General features: G+C 38.1%; 2 protein-coding genes across 2 annotated transcripts in view; both read right to left on the reverse strand.

Moving 5' to 3' along the window:
• Nucleotides 1-10573, reverse strand: part of Phum_PHUM596750 (Abnormal long morphology protein, putative) — a gene marked incomplete at both ends in the record, with an annotated part of 11157 nt that extends 584 nt beyond the window's left edge. Inside the window, 5 exons of the mRNA XM_002432622.1 lie at nt 318-392; nt 556-588; nt 668-730; nt 1483-8910; nt 9019-10573. Coding sequence (XP_002432667.1) covers nt 318-392; nt 556-588; nt 668-730; nt 1483-8910; nt 9019-10573 — 9154 coding nt within the window. The remainder of the gene's footprint in view (nt 1-317; nt 393-555; nt 589-667; nt 731-1482; nt 8911-9018) is intronic.
• A 1597-nt stretch (nt 10574-12170) lies between these two features.
• Nucleotides 12171-16967, reverse strand: Phum_PHUM596760 (DNA double-strand break repair Rad50 ATPase, putative; the record flags this gene model as incomplete). Its single annotated transcript, XM_002432623.1, has 3 exons — nt 12171-12424; nt 12937-13149; nt 13877-16967. 3 exons carry the CDS (start codon nt 16965-16967, stop codon nt 12171-12173), a joined length of 3558 nt encoding a protein of 1185 aa, XP_002432668.1.
• Nucleotides 16968-17809: the final 842 nt, after the last annotated feature.

The raw sequence follows: 17809 nt of genomic DNA on the forward strand, positions 1-17809 counted from the left end.
TAAAACTAAAACAATCAATCATCTAAAACAAACTAATTAATTTTTTTTTTTTTTTTTTTTTTTTGTCGAAAGGCGACAAAAAAGCAGTAATATCATCATCATTATTATTATTCATGCAAATCATTTTTTTTTTTTTCTATCTTTCTCTCTCACTCTCACTCTCTCTCCCTCTTTCTCTTTCTCTTTTTCTTTCTTTCTTTCTTTCTCTATCTTCAAAAACGCATGCTTCGTTAATGTTAAATATATCATCTAATTTATTTTAAAAAATTTAACTAATTATTATCATTATTATTATTATTATTATTATTATAAATAACCTTTTTTAAACATCGATGATGTCATTTCCTCTTCCGGTTCATATTTTTCACCGCCCGACAAACGTTTGTCCTTGTCTGAAAGAAAAAAAAAAAAAAAAGAAAAACAAATAAATATGGCGAAACGTTTGTACGAATAATTTTTTTTTTCCATTTTCAACAACAAAATTCTCGATTTCGATTAATTTATTAGTTGTTTGTTTGTTTGTTTGTTATTATTATCATTATTATTTATACTTACGATCGTCTGCTTCACTTCCTCTCACTCCTCCTGCTGTTAAATGTAAAAAAAAAAATTATTTAAAAAAAAAAATCGTGATTGATTGTTGTGCGAATAGAAAAACGAAAAAAACCAACGCATGCTTGGTTGTTGTTGTTGTTGTTGTTATCATGCTCGCGACATGCTTCCGTTTGTTCTATATTATTACATTATTAAAAAAAAAAATAATTTTCCGATATATTTTATAGGTACAAGTCGTCATCCCACGACGTCGGTAAAGTGTGCGTGAGTGCGTGCGTGCGTGTGTGTGTGTGGGTGGGTGGACAATCGATCAATCGAAGCAAAAGCCGTGAATGACACAATAATAATAATAATAATAATAATATTAATATGGAAAGAAAAAGTGCTAAAACAACACACGCACACACGCACACAGACAACGTCACGATGATAATAATCATAACGTAGAATCGCAGGTGTCGTGACGTCATTTTTTCCATCTCATGCATTTTTTTTTTTTTTTTTTTTTTTTTTTACCCACCAATTTAAACAAAAACGGATATTTTAAGATTATGCGTGAGTGACGAAAAACGCGTAAAACGCAATGGTGGGAGGCAAGAGTAGGGGAGGGGAAAGCGGGGAGGGGAGGGGGTTTGAAAAATGGATTTCGAAAACGTGATGCGAAAATCGCGATCGCTAAACTTTACAAGACATGTTTGACGTCATAAAAAAAAAAAAAAACATTTCGAAACGAAAACGACAGCCATGACGATGATAATGATGATGATGAGAGTTAAAATTGAATTATGGGTAATTTCATTGGATGACGACTTAACGGAAATGCAAAGCCGAAGACAAAAAGCTAAACTAATAATAAAATAAACATATAAACTCATATCGAATAAGTATATACTGGATATATATATATTAAATTTATTATTATTCTACCTGTTAGTAAAACCGACGAACGAGCAAACCCTGAGGTCACGTTAGATTTATAGGGTCGGATTAAGGATTCGGTGAGGTGGTCGCGAGTGGTCGTGGCACCGTCAAAAATTTCCGATTCGATTTTTTTCAAATGTTCTCCGAGTTCTCGTCCTTTGAGTCCCGTTTTTTCAACGTGTCGAGGGTCTATCAATAATTTACGCGTCACGCGTTTTTTCACGTGTACGTTTCCACTTTCGTCCGTTTCTTCGAATTCTTCGACCTGTTCCTCCGCCGCGGATTCATCCCGAAACTTTTCCGTGAATTTTTTATACGCTTCGTCAGCATCCGGTCCGGTGAAAGTGATTTTCTGTACTTCTGGACCAAATCGTGCTTCTTTATGTATGACGTGAGAATAATTTTCATCCGTTATGGGTTCTATCGTTTCTCTGTACTCAATGTCGTGACCACCGACGTCGATGTTTTCGAACGTTAATGTATTTCCGGTTTCGCGTAAGACACTTTCAGTCGCTTCATCTCCCGGTGCCATCATCAACCTTCTTTCTCTGAGTATTTTTTTAACGTGTACGTTACCCAATTCGTCTTCTTCTCGTACTTCTATTATTTCTTCACCCAAATTTTCTTTGTACTTCCGTAAATTTTCCTCCGCGTCGGAACCTTTGAATATTATTTTTTGAATTTCCGTCACGGGTGATTTTCCCGACCCTTCCGGATTTACCTTTCCGACGAGTTCTTCCGGTCGGATCAATATTTTTTCTTTTAATATTTTTCTTACGTGTACGTCGCCATTTTCGTCTACCTCTTCCGTTTCTATAACTTCTTCCGTTGTTAAATTTTTCATGTACGTTTGTAATTGTTCTTCGGCGTCGGAACCGGTAAATGTTAGTTTTTCAATATCCGATGGCATTTTCACAAATTCTTGTTTTTCACGACCGGTCGCCAACGATTTTTTCATTCCTTCGTCGAGTTCGTCGGATTTGACGATTATTTTTTCTTTTAAAATGACTCTCCTTCGAACGTTTCCGTGTTCGTCTATTTCTTCTTCTATCGTTTCTATTTGCCCTTCCGGTGGTATGCTATCGACGTAACGTTGAAAAGCGGTTTCGGCGTCGGCACCCTTCACTATGAGTTTCTGAACGTCCGGTTGCAAATTTTCCACGTCGTATTCGACCGTTTTTTGTTCTTCGAATTGTTTAATCTGTTCTTCGGATAGTTCTTCCGGTTTCATTAAAATCGTTTGCTGGAGTATTTTCCTCCTCCTCACATTTCCATACTCGTCAACTTCTTCCGTTTCTATTATTTCTCCTTCCGGTTTTAAACTTTGGGAAAATGTTTTTAGGCTTTGTTCAGAATCCGGTCCGGAAAATTTTATTTTTTCTATTTTTGTTATCGTTCCTTTACTCTCGTCCGTCGCGGTTGATGTTTCGCCACCGCCAACCGGAAATTGATCGGACTCTAATATCTGTTCTCTTATTATTCTTTTCCTGTGAACGTTTCCGAATTCGTCCATTTCTTCCACTTCCTCTACTTTTTGTCCTCCTCCGACTCGTAAAGACTCGGAAAATTCTTTAAATGCTTCACTCGCTTGGGGTCCCGTAAACGTAACTTTTTCAACTTCCGGCATCATTTGCGTTCGACGATGTACCACGTGAGAGTACACATCATCTTTTAACAAAGGTTCAACAGTTTCGGATACGAAACCTTCATCTCCCAAATAACTAAATTTTTCGGAATGTATGATCGTGGCGGCTGCGTCGGGTAGCATCTTGTCCGGTTTGCTACTCGTCGGAGATCTCGATTTGTAAACAAGTTTTTGACGTATGATTTTCTTCTTGTGCACGTTACCATACTCGTCGATCTCTTCGATTTCCACGATTTCCTCATCGGGATTCGAGTATTCCTCCTCGGGTTTTTGCCCATCGAGCATTTGCTGCTGCTGCTGCTGCTGCATTTTTCTGTTTATGTAAGTTTTTTCATTTCTAATTTGTTTTTGTAACGGATTCACATCCTCGACGGTGAGGTCTTCGAGCCATTCTTCGGGTTTCGAATTGGTAAAATTTTTTACGAAATCACTTTTTTGAGCGGATAAAAGGAAATCTATGTTATCCGTGCTGGATATCATGGTGTTGGAATCCGCGCTCGTAAAACTGGAAGACATAACCGAATCCGTTTCGTATTGATACGTGGCTTGAGTTCCGGCGGAACTGCTCGGATCTAAACTTTCGTTGCTACCCATGACGAAATCACCTTTCGACGTCGGACGATACGTCAAATCTTCGCTTTCGTCTTTACTCAAAGAACTGTAATCTCCGGAGCTGCTCTTATGGTGTCTAACCTCTTCCATGGAATCGCTCTTGTGACCAAATTCCGACAATTCTCTCGTATCCGTTTTAAGCGGATTCGTTTTGTAAGAGTCTAGACTTATTGCGTCATCATTTCCATCCCGAATCATTTGTTTTTCTTTTTCGCTTATTTCCAATGAATCCGCACTTATGGATTTGACTTTGGTTCCGTTGCTTAACGACGATTCGGCGGCGGCGGCAGCACGGTCATTTTGCACGTCTTTGGGTGCATTCATCATCCTTTTTGATTCTTCAATTTTTTCCATTTCTCTCCACTGTTGAATTTTTTTCTTCGTCACGACTTGCGTCGAATATGGTAATTTCGATGTTTTCGAATTTTGAACGTGATCGTAGGGTAATTTACCACCAGAGAACGGCATGTCCAATTCCAAATCGGGTACTTTTGCAACTTCCTCGTACGAATCCCCGCGGCCCATGGATTCTATTTTTTCCATCGCTTGCAATTCTGAAAATTTTTCAACGTTCGTTTGCGCCTGTTTGATTATCTCGTCTATTTCGAACATTTTCTTATCGAAATCGTCACATTCCGATTCTAATTTATCTCTGATAACGGCCGAAACCGTTTCGCAACTTTCAGACTCTGATATTTGACTCTCGTGACCTTCGTCTATTTCCGACAAAATTTGTTCTTCTTGTTTCGCTTTGCTTTCCATGGTGACGACGGTCGCGCAAGCGTTTTCCAAATTTTCAAATTCTCTCAAACTCGCCAAACTTATATCGTCTCCCTGTCCGCTTTTGCTCGACGTTCCCAATTTTTTACTATTCAATGAATCCTGACTGCTCGACGATCCGCTTTTCTTACCGTTTTCCATTATTTTTCTTTCAATCAATTCGAATTCTTGTAAGCTACTCATGCTGACATCGTCGTGTTCTCCCGAACGTGTGAAATATTTTCGTCCGGCTAATACGTCATAATCGGGAGTGCTGCTAAAACTGTCTTTGACGCTGCTGAAACTACCGATGCTTTCCTTTTGACTACCCATGCTACCGATTTTACTGCTGCTTTCTAAATCGTTTAAATCTTCTTCTTTGATGTCCTCGAGCGGTGCTCTTTCGTATTCCATTTCGTAACCGTAGGCTCCGATGACTTTGGCCGCCTGTTCTTGAAATTGCATTTCCACCCATTTTTTACTCTGTTCCAAATGTTGATCGAAATCCGAATCCGTTTTTTCCTCTCGTCCGGGTCTTTTTTTAATTTTTTCAACGAATTTACGCGTCGGCGGTTGCGGCGGACTTTCCGAATCAAACGAAAACAATTCCGCATCATCTTCTTTTGGAAAATATTTCAAATCCGTCATTTTCGTCGTCGGTCCCGGCGGTGATTCTTTCAATTCTTCTTCCTTCGCGTCTTCTTTCGTGTTTTCTTTCGGTTTTTTGTACGTTTTTTTCTTCGACGATATTTGTATGCTTTTCCCTTCCTTATCATTTTCCTCAGCCTCTCGACCTACTTCCTCGATTATGACGTATTCGTCGCTTATATCCGGTTTATCGAGCATTTCGAACGAATCGCTACTCGGAGAACCCGCGGAATCTTTATCTTCTTTCGTTTCGCTCATTTCTTTTTCTTCTGCTAAAATTTCTTTCGAAAATTTTTTTATTTCCGATCCTTCTAAATTGTATTCTTTTCCCTGATCCGTTGAAATCGATGATGTTCTACTGTGCGTCGATGATGGCGTGTCGGGAGTTTTTGGAATTTTTTTCTCCTTCGTTTCTAATGATTTGGGTTTTTCTAACGTCTCCGCAGTCACATCTTCGGTGACTTTTATATCTGGAATGTCGGTGCTACTCGTGGTCACGATGACGGTTTTTTCCAAAATATCCTTTTCTCCCGATTCCAATTCGTGTTTTTCTTCGATGGTACTCTCTAAACTACTTTGCGGTGGCAACGTATACTCTTTGTCTTGCGTGAAATTTGTCACGTCCATGTTATTGAGTTCCAATCTTTCTTCTCGAATGGGACTCACGTGTGAAGCGTATTCATCTCTTCTGCTGTACGCGCTCGAATATTCCATTTCAAGTTCTGTTACGCTAGCTTGTGCTTCAGATGAAAATTCAGGAGTTATATCTTTGTTTTCCATTTCTTCGGGTTCCGGTGTCGAGGGTCTTTCGATTATGTCTTCTTTTTCAGTTTCGCTCGAACCTTGTTTCATCAATTCGGATAATTCGGAATCGGGTTGATCTTCGCTGAAAACGGAAGAAACGGGTCTCGAATCCGTTCTGCTTATTTGACTTAAAGACCTGTTGTTATCGTAGTCGCGAAATTCTTCGACTTCTTCTCCGACTGATATTTTCCTTTCCTCTGCAAATTTTTCCAAACTGTCTTCTGCTTTTTCAGAATCGTCTGCTTCTTTTTTCTCATCGTTTTTAACTTCTTTTTCCGTGAGTTTTACATCGTTTGAAAAATTTTGTCCGGATGAAATTTCATCTCCGTCGGTAAAATCGGATTTCGGTTTTTGTGTTTTTGCTTCGCTCAAATTCCACGTCATCGTAGGTACGAAATTACTCGTGCTTTCTTTTCGCCTGTGACCTTGTAACTTTTTTGCTTTCGACGTGTCCACGTCGTCGTAATCAGGTACGTAATCGACTTCCGTCGGACCGTTTAAATGTGAAAGTTTTTCATTTATTTTCTCGATTTGCAGCGGTTGACTGCCTTTTCTTTCCGTTTTCGTTTCGTCTGCCATACTCGACTTTCGAGAGACCGAAGTCACTTGCGTTGAGACGTACGATACCCCTTGCTCTTCGGAACTTGATGTTGTGATAATCACAGATCCGACTTTTTTGTTTATTCCTTGAACTAATGTCGACGTGCTTATTTCATTGGTAGCAGATTGTTGTGCGCCGGTTTCTTGTCCGTCCAAGTCATCGTGATCCATCGAAATTCCGCTGACTGTTAAAGAACCATCGAGTTTTTCCGAATCACCCTGAGACAATTCAATAACCGTTCTAACTGCTGAGGGCTCGGATATTGTGGAAAGACTGGTCGATAAAATACTTGAACTATCCTCTAAACTCGATACGATTCTTTCATCGGGAACGCTGATGATGCTCGATGTTTCGTCCATGCTTCCCACCGGAACATTTTCAGAAAAATTTTCTTTGGGAAGACCTTCGATGCTGTTTGAAAAAGCAATTAATTTAGGTTCCGGTTGAAAAGTCATTTCGTACGATCTTTTCATTTTTTGCATGCAGTCTTCGTCGGAAATTGCTTCTTCTGCCACGATCTCACCACTTTCCAAACTTTCAAACGGTTTCCTTTCCCAACTGAGAACTTGCGATTCTTTTACCATTTCGAAATCTTCATCGCCTAGTACGGGTTTTTCGCTCGAGACCAACGAACTTCGCTCCGATGACAATTTCGTTTTCTTTTTATTATTTTGCACGATCATGCCGGATGCATCGTCTTCAAAAAGTAACACTTCGGGTGTTTCCGGTTCTTTGTCCAATTCTAAAGCGCTTTGAACTAACGTTTCTGAAGCTTCGCTCGAAACTTCGATACTGGCTAAATTACCGGAACTTTCCGAATCTAAACTTTTTATACTTTCTCGCGAAGAAAGAGAACTAACTGCCGTTTGATAATCTGCTGACGTGGCTTGTTTGCTCGACACTTCGTGTGACGCGGCGGATTCGTATTCGGACGAACCTGCGGTTCCGACGTTTCCGGCTACCAATGCTTCCACGTCAGATGAACACGGACGACTTGTCGTTTGTTCGAACGATTGATAATGACTATCGCTCGAACTTGAATACGGTTCTAAATCCGCTCCAGATCGTCGGTCGGCTTTATGACGTGCCGAACTCGTGGAATGACGGAAAACTATGCCCGATTTTACGTCCACTTGTTTTTCGATGGACGAAGTCGATGATAAAACTTCTTCGAGAGTGGGTGGCGATTTTATCGAATCTTCGATGGAGCCGCATTTAGATGAAGAATCTTCGCTGGAGCGATGAATCATTTTTTTATCACTTCCGGTTTCCGGTATTTTAATTTCTAAATTTTGAGAATAATCGGTTTCGGTTGTAATATCTGCCTCTCCCGTCGGTTCAAAGTCTTTTCTCGTGACACTTTCGTCATCGTGAACAACATCATCGATCTTTTCATATTCTTTCACTTTAAAATCCTCACCGGCGTCCTTGACTAACTTCACATCTACATCCTTATCAGACTCCTTTTCGATTGTTTTCTTATCATAATCACCACCGTCGAACGATTCTGACATTTTTTCGTCGTCAAAATCGGTGATTTGTGCTCGATATTGAATCGTCTCGTCCATATCTTCGACCTTTTCAGAAAATCCACTTTCTTCGATAACGACGATTCCCTGTTTTATGTCTTCCAAACCGCCTACCTTACTTTTTAGGTTTACATCCGAAGGAGTCAAGGTCGCGGGTTCGTTGACCTCTTCTACACCCGGAAAATATTCCGATATTTTTTCTCCGCTCATTCCTTTGAATTCGAATTCGGAGGGGGATTCTTTTTTTAAAAATTCATTTTTTTTCCTTTTTTTATGTTGAGCTATGAGTTGTTCTTGTGCCGCGCCCAACGATTCTTTAACTTCTGCTATCGTTTGATCCACTATATCTTCATCCCTCAATTTGGACATTTTTATTTCCGCTTGCTCAAAAAAATCATCTCCTTCTTTTTCTTCCGTCATTTTTTCCAATTTGACGGATGCTTTTTCCGGACTCGACACGACGATATCATCCTCTTCATCGAGACTCTGTAATTTGTGTACTTGACTTTCTATAGGGCTCAAATCATTGTCGGCACCGGTGCTTCGAAGTTCTTCGTCGGTTATGTCGACGCTGGATGCCGCCGTATCCACTTGTAGAGGTTTAGAATGAGTTCCGCGTTTTTCTTTCATTAAAATTTTTTCTATTTCCATGACGTCATTTTTATCCAATTCTTTTTTATTCGCCAATTCTCGTAATTGTTCGGTTATGTTCGTTGGCACGGATTCGAGAGTACTGTCGTCGTCATCATCGTAATTATCGTTCGTCAAAAACGTGGATTTGTTTTCCACTTCGCACTGTATGTATTCCAATAATTCTTCAGCGATTTCTTTCGCTTCTTGTTGCGTTAATTTTTTACAATAGTAATCCCCTTCCTCCTCTTCTTCTTCATCTTCTTCTTCTTCGTCTTTTTCGATTATTATTTGCTTTTCTATCGGTATATCACGCACGGTTTCTTCTTTTTCTAATTGTTCTTGCACGGGAGCTTCCCAGACAGTATCCGGAAAATGTTCTTCGGGCGTGTACACGTACTGATGATGTTCTTTGGGTGATACGCACTCGGAACGCGTTCTCTGCCATTTTGAATCAGCTTTACACTGATAATTATCAGGTCCCCAAGATGATTTTGATAAATCTTCTTGTCCGATCCATCGTCCTATGACGGATTCGCCCATGCCTTCGGGACTGTATATGTGATCTTTCGGAGATGCATCACCCGAATGAGAACCGTTTATATCCCATTGAGCATCTTCGTTATCAATCAATCTCGCATCGTCGGGAGTCACGTCGGATTCCGATTGGGTATCTTCGCTTTCACCCACGCTCGAAGTTTCTATTTGTTTTTTACCAGCGTTTTGGGTAGTTGAAGACGACTCATCTTTTCTTCTCGTCTTTTGCAACGTCATCAATTTTTCTTTTTCGTTTCCTTCGATTTCGTTTTTCTCTAAATGAACGTCTTTCACGCTGACGTCCGCCGCCGGTACTTTTTTCACCTTCTTAACGACTTCGTCAGCGTTTTCAATCGTCGATTCTTTTGGTAGACCATCAGAAGTTGGCAACTCACTCGTTTTAATACTTTTAACGACTTTTGATTCTACGTCACCTTCATCGATTTCTTCGCGATGCGAAATTATCCTTTCGACTATGACTTCGTTTTTTATTTCTTTTTCGAATAATTTTTTTTTAGCTTTTACCGTTTCCGATATTTCTTGCGCCGGCAAAGACATGGATCTGTCTTTTAGTGATTTACGAGCCGGAAACGATAATTCTTCGAATACTTTTTTACGTTCGCTCAACGGAAGGTTTACGTCGTCGGCATCCTCGTCGGAAAACACGGTGTTGTCAAAGGCTACACTTTCGACGCCATATTTAGCCAAATATTCCGCTTCCGAATCCGTGCTCTGTTCTTGTTTAAACAATTTTTTCTCCGATTCGTTCGGTTCTATTATTATTCTATCGGATGAAAGAGATTCAACGATCGGTTTCATTATTTCCACGTTTTCTTCTTCCACGAGTTTAGTGCTTCCGGAAATTACAGTACTTTTTGTAATTGGAAGACTATGACTCTCAGTCTTCAACTTGGCTTCCGATTCTAATACCGTTACAGTATCAGAGGGATGAGCCTTTTCGGATTCGTGAAAACTAATTTTTTCTTCTTTTTCTTTTTCTTCTTCCACGACATCTTTCGTCGGGAATGATTTCGGCATTGGAATGGCTGGCATTACTAATTCACCCGCTGCTATTTTTTTACTATATGAATCAGTTAACGACTTAACCAAACCGATATCCTGAACGTTTTCCACATTTTCAACTTCTTCGACGGTTTCTTTTTCTTTCGGCGGCGATTTCGTTTCCTTTACAATATTTTTAACGATTTTCTCGTTGGAAATCCTTTCCGTGCCACTTTCCATCAAATTATGTTCGACGTCGACAATCATTTCGCTACTTTGCGACGTTGACATTTTTTCCCAAAATTTTTTACGTTCGTCGTACGATGGCATTTTATCAGTTTCGTCGGATGATGTGACGTCAGAAAAACAAGATGAAAACGACGGCGCGTTAATTTTATCGGTAGACGATTCGACCTTATTTAAAATGGCGTCGGCATCGTCGCCACCGCCGCCTTTAACAACGGATTTTATTATCTTACTATTAGTGTCGACGGAATCGGATGAGGAAAAGGTGGTGGTGGTGGTGGTAATGGTAGTAGATTTAGTAGAAATATTAGTCGTTTTAGTGTATTCGGAAGCCTTAGTAGGTTCTTCGTCTTTTCCAATTCCTTGATATCCTCGATAGCTTTCTAAAAAAAGGGATTAACATAGAGACAAGTTAGTAACGGGTTAAGTTTTATGTTAGTCAATTAAATTATTATTATGAGGGGGTGGGGGCAGGGGAAAAAAAATTTTCCCACGTTTTTTTATCCAGAGCTAAACTTTTTACTAAAAGTAGTAAAAAAAAAAAAAAAAAAAAATTAATCATTATCATTTTGAATCCCTAATTTAAAAAAAAAAAAAACAAAACAATTATTTTGGTTCCGTTATTATCATATGAATAATAATAATAATAATAAAAGCCATGAAATTTTTAATAATAATAATAATAAAAGGCAAATAACCAGAGCAATCATAAACCATAGAAATAATAGTAATAATAATAATAATAAAAATTTCACTACAAACAACACTAATAATTTGCCACATTGATCAAAAACAAAAAAAAAGCGTAAAAATCTTCTTTTTTTTTTTTTTTTAATGCTGCTGCCGATGCTGCTGATGCAAAATTCCAGGCTTTAGCGAATTAACAATAACTATTTCCCTTACACTCTCTTCTTTATTACGTAACATAATCGACCGTTACACTTCCGGTTAATTTATTTCTTTCGTTTGTTTATGTGTGTGTACGTGTGCGTACGTGTGTGTGTGCAAATTCAACTTCCTTCGATTCTACAACGAGACGAAACGACAAAGAGAGACAAACAATATCGACAGACAATAAATGACGTGTACCACAATGTGAAAAATATAATAAATATTTTCATCTAGTTACACGATCAAATGATCACGCGACGGTGTGATTATTACTACATCACTTTTTTTTCCGGTACGTATTAGTCTGATAAACTTAAAAAAAAGAAAAAAAAACTTCACACTAAACGTCACCACTTCACATTTGTACAAAATCAAACAACAAACAAAAAAAACAAAACTAAAAACGTCTTCTGCTCCACCATTAATAATAATAATAATAATATACATATTTTTACAGTATCTGTACATTTATATACACGCAAACGCACTCACGCACGCACACACATACGTATTAGTAAACGCATTACGCGCACAAAACAAAACCTTTTTTTGATTTTACCCACACACATTGTGATGATTACGTCACAACACACGCACTCACGCACTCTCATACACAAAGCACTAAAGTAATAAAATATTTAATAATAAAAAAAAATATATATACCTTTGATCCGGGGAAGGAAAGAAAAACAAAAACAAAAACAAAAACAAAAACAATGGCGTGTCCGCGAACAAACGCGAAAACAAACGACAAACAACAAACGCGTAAATTCAAATAAACAATTTTATTTTATTCCGACCACGAAAACAATGATTTAAAATCGAATTGAAAACTCGACGACGATGACGTATCTCGAGTTTCTTCGGGAGAACTTTCCGAATTTTCCCTCTCGACGATTTGAGTATCGAAATTTTTCGTATACGCGATATAAGTACCCGACCGGGATTTTTTCCTAACGATAACGTTATCGGTAAAATCATCACTACTTTTCACGTAAAGACGTGTTTGACTTCTTTCTCTCTCATTAAACGTTTCCGTTTTCCCTGGGGAAAATTCAAAAAAAAAAAAAAAAAAAAAAAAAAAATGATATTACCAAAAATTAATTTTTTTTCATTTTGATTTTGCGATTGGCAATCCTGATTTTGGTTTTTTTTTTTTGTTAATGAAAACAAATCGTGTTAAAAACAAAAAATTTTGCGTGAGAAAATTGAATTAATTTTTTTTAAAACGATAGCAAAAATATTCCAGAACTCCGCAATTTGTTCCCTTATTTTAAATTTCGCGCCAAACAAACAAATTTTAAAAAAAAAAACCATTTCCGTTTTGGATTTTATTAAAAAAAAAAAAAACCGGAAATTGCGGAGCGCTGGAATTTTCTTCATTCGAATGGTTAAAAGAGATTAGTTTTTTTTTGAGAGAGGGGAATGGGTGAGTGGGGGGGGGTGGTAGGAGTTTATTTAAGGAAATGACGTAATAGTGGGTGTGGCGATGGTGGTAACAGGTGGTGGTGGCGGTGGTGTTAATTTGCACTTATTTGTTTTTTTTTTTTTTATACCTGTTTTTATTCGTTGCGAATCGTCTTCTAATTCGTTATCGGGCGTATCAGGATCCCGGGATTCCCAATCATCGGTCGGCGTTAAACTATTTAACCCCCCACCATCTTCCCAAAGTTGAAGGTACTCATTTTGACTTTGAGCAACTTCTTCGTTTGACATCTCCGATAACATTCTTTGGAATTCGACTTCTCGTTTTTCGTCTAATTTTTCTTCTGAAACTGTTCACAGTCACATACATGAAACCCCTTTTTTTTACTTTACTTTACTTTAGTTTAGTTTAGTTTAGTTTAGTTTTTAGTCATCATTTATCCAAAAAAAAAAAAAAAAAAAAAAAAAAAAAAAAAAAAAAGTTTTCCAGGTAACAACTAAGCGCGTGACAGAAGAAAAATTATCGACTATAACTAACTAACTAATATTATCATCATTATCATTAGTTTTCTTTGGTAAAACAGTTAAAGCGTCACAAGTCGCATGCTTTTGACCTTTTTCCAAAATCATGAGGGAATCATATTTAAACTTCCAGTTATGTCATGCTTCGGATACGCGCACGCGCACACCCACACACACAGAGAAATCCATACGTTAATAATGATTTTTTATCATTTTTTTTGTGATAACATTTAAAATTAGATAAAAAAAAACATGGCAACACACAGAAGAGATCCAGACTAATATGGCGGAACGAAGTGAGGGAGATGAAGGGGAGACGGGGGGTGTGGGGGGGTAAACAATTAAAATATTTAAAGAAGGGAGAAATAAAAGCATGCAACTTTCGACCGTTTTTGACCGGTTGTAACACTTCCGGTTGGGGAGACTCACGCACGCACGCACGCGCGTGGGTGTGCGTGTGTGTGGGGGTGGTGGTGGGTAGGGGTTGGGGGCGGGACAATTTTTTTTTTTTTTATCGGAAAATTATTTATTCGGGTAACAACAACTCACCGCTGTCAGATTCTTCCTTTTCTTTTTCTAAAGTTTCCGATGCCATCCTTTCGAATCTTCTTTCGACTCTTTTGAGCGTTTTTTCTTTTTTATCTTTTTTTTCTTTGTCTTCGGGAAGAAAGAAAACATCCGTTTTCAAACCTTCGAGTTTAAGTTCTCTTATGACTTCTTCGAAATCCGCTTCCGTTAATTTTTCCGACAATTCTTTTTCCATTTCTTCTTCGCCTTTTCTTCGCGTCTCGTCGTCGCCATCGTCGTTAATTTTTCTAAACGTTTTGATTTTTTCTGCCAGTTCGGCTTCTCTTGTCGCAACTTGATCAATGAGTGCCGGAGTTATGTGAAATCTTCCTATTTTGATTTCTTCTCCTCTGCTTTTCTTTTTCTTTTCCGGTCTCGTCGGAACGGATTCGTCGAGTTCTTTCGGCGGTTTGATTTCCGATATTTTTCTTAGTCTTTCGTCGACTAATTCTTTGGTTCGTGATAAAGATTCACGACTTATGTCGAATATGCCGCCTTTCATAGCGTTTAACCTTTGCTCGAGTTTCTTCTGCTCCTTTTCGAAACTTGCTTTGAGTTCTTTTTTTATTTTTTCACCGAATTCGTTTGTCGGACTGTAAACTTCGGAACGGGACGGACAATCCGTGTCCGCGTCGCTCATGCCTTCATCTTCGGATTCTATACGGAATATGACGCGAGGTTTCGACGGGGATTCCGGGGATCCTAATTCTCTCGATACTAAATCGCTACTTTCTTCGCTCAATTCGGTTTCTTTGTAACCGCTTTCCACGTCTTTCACATCGGATTCAACCGCGAGTTCTTCTTCGTCTTTTTTATCGTTTGAAACATCGGAATAACCTGCCAAATCTCCAAAACTACTTTTAACGGATTTCGATAAACCCGTCGTGATGTTTGATAAGAGATTAAGTTTTTCCGTGGGAATATTTTGGGGAGCAAACGTTTCGCCGAGCGAGTCATTCATCTCCGAAATCGGATAAAAATTTGATGATTTTTCATCTTGTACGAAATCCCGTTCGAAACCTTTGAAAAATTTTTCCTTTGAACTTTCACCGCGAAAAATTTCCTCCGTTTTATCAATTTTTTCATTTTCATTCATTTCCGGTACATCATCATCATCCGGTTTTACTCCGACATCTTCGATTAAATTTAAATTTTCAAATTTCGTCGGTGAGCTTCCGAAAACTTCCGAATCTAATTTTCTCACGGTTTCTTTAAAAAATTTTTCTTTTTCGATTATGTCCGGCGGTGTTTTCATATCCGGTACTTTCGATGATACCGAAGAAAATTCGAGTATGTTCTTTTTTTGCATTTCCGGATTTTCCACGCGAATGGATTCATTGGCGCCATCGAATTCATCGTGCGGTCGGTGGGTAAAATTATAATTCTCTGTTTCGCTTACGTAAGTTTTAATTTCAGCCGAAATCTCTTCAGGTTCTTTCGGCGAAATCGCCGTTAAAGATTTCTGAACGTTTTCCGCCGGAAGTAATTTTTCAACATTCGAAACGTCATTCGTTAACGGATCCGTTTTGCTCATGACTTCCGTCGATTTTATTTCTTCGTCAATCTCCGATTTTTCAGATAAACTCAATTCCGTTTCTTCCGCCGACGGAAGTTGATACTTTTCAATGTCATCCTCGGTCAAATCGGATTTCGGGTCGTCTTTCGTTTGAAATATCATGTTTTCTGCTTCTTGAACTATATCGCCGACTACTTTTTCCGCGATTTCCGTCGCGTCATCCAACGATAAAATAACAGCAGACATTTTGTCTTTTCCGGGTTCTTCGACTTCATCACCGACGCTCAATCGTGGGTATTCATCCGTCGATATCATTTCAACACCGTCGCCCGGCATTTTGTCACCTTTCATCTCCTCATCACCTGACGTTTTTATTGCCGTGACGTCATCAATTTTTTGCGGTCGATCGGAAAAGTTTTCGTTTGATTTCTCATCCGAGATTTCCAATGTTTTCATTTCGGTTACTTTAAGGATTTGGTTATCGATGGCATGACCGGATGGAACGTTTAATATTGTTACGGTATCCGCGAAATCTTTCAAACTTTCTAACGGTTTAGTCACTTTCTCTATCACGTCATCATTTTTACCGGTGGTTACGTCACCGATATTGTTAGTAGCAGCGTAATCGGTTATTTGCTGGGTATTAATGCTTCGGAGGGTTTTAGTTGCAACATCGTAATCATTTTCGGTAGTACTTAATTGCGTAATTTGTGGAATTGCAATGCCGTGAGTTGGTTTAGTTGTTAAAATCTTCATGACATTTTCCTCACCTGTGACGTCAGATTTGATTTTGTCTCCCGTCGGAGATTCCGACGAAATTTGTTGTTTTTCATTTTCTTTTTTTACATCTAATTTTTTTGTCTCTTTCTCTTCTTCTTCTTCTTCTTCTGCAATATCTTTCGATGAGGTAATTAATAACGATTCCGGTTCGGTAGGTGTCGTCGTCGGAGTAGTCGGTGTCGTGGTGGCGGTCGTTAAACTACCCTTTTTTTTATTAATCGCGCTCGATTTATCTTTACTTTCTTTTAAAATCCCTTTCAACGGTGGAACGTCTATTAAATCTCTCGATTCCAGGGATATTTGCGACGGTTTACGTAATTGATTCTGTAACATTTCTTCAATGACGTCGGAATCGTAAACGTCTTCGGAAAACGTGACCGATGAATTGCTCCTTTCCGTAACGTCTTCGGGTTCGTCCACTTCGTACTCCACGTTATCCTCGTCCGATGAATATTTTTTATCGTAGTCGCCCTCGTAAGGTGTGACCGCAGGTCTTTCACGTTGCGGCATTCTTTGACTGTGTACTCTCTTTTTAAAAGAAGGCATGGTTATTTGTGGCAAGGACTCGACGTTTCCGTTTCCGTTGTCATTCATCGATTCTTTTTCCTTTTCTTTTTCTTCTTCTTCTTCTTTTCCATTGCTTGTGAATTCCTTAAATTTATTTTTCTCACATTTATCGTCGTTTTCGTTCTTGGTATCGCGATCTGATATTGATTTTATATTGGAGGATTGTTGAGGTGTCGATTCTTTCACTATTGATTTCGGTTCTTGTTCCATAACTTGACCCGTTAAAACTCCTGCAATTAAGGCAGGAAATCTTTAGGTCTATTTTTTTTTTTTTTTCTAAAAGAGTTAAATATAATGACTGATATGATGATGATGATGATTGATGATGATGATGATGATGAGTATCAAATGATTCTTTTTGAAAGTGAATTATCATGATTTTATTACGTGATAAATTAAAAAATAATTTTTCTTTATAAAAAAATCACAAAAAACAACAAAAACAATAACAAAACAAGATCGTGTTTGTTCGTTTTCAATCGTGTTTGAAATCGTAAATGGAAAAAAAAAAAAAAAAAAAAAAATGTTTTTGCGTTAACTTTATTAGATATGCGTCACCCCAAAATACTCACTCTCAAAAGATATTATTAGGAAAAAAAATACGCACACGTGTGTATTTAAATACACAAGCGCACGTGTAATTAAAAAGCTACTAATTTAGATACACGATTATTTTTTTTAAAAAATTTTGAGTTACGTGAAAAAGTTACAACAATAAAAAAAAAGGAAAAAAGAAACAGCCAGGAACATCATCTGTCGCTTGAAGTTCGTTAAAGCTAAAAAAAAAAAAAAAAAAAAAAAAAAAAAAAAAATTTTTTTTTTTTTCTGTTCTTTTTTTTGTTTTCTTTTTAAATTACATGCTTGATGTTAGTCAAAAAAAAAAAAAAAAAAAAATTGTTTTCGTGGCAGAAGAGATCCCTTACAAAAAAAAAAAAAAAAAAATTATCGGGGAAACAGATCGAATCAGCCGGAAGTGGTGGTTGGTACTCCCACTACTAACTCGGAGGTTAGGTTTAGAGGATGTTTTAAGGGTGGAGATCCCGGTATCGAAT

The sequence above is a fragment of the Pediculus humanus genome, genomic scaffold (genome assembly GCF_000006295.1).
Source record: "Pediculus humanus corporis 1103172108315 genomic scaffold, whole genome shotgun sequence".
NCBI lineage: Eukaryota > Metazoa > Arthropoda > Insecta > Psocodea > Pediculidae > Pediculus > Pediculus humanus.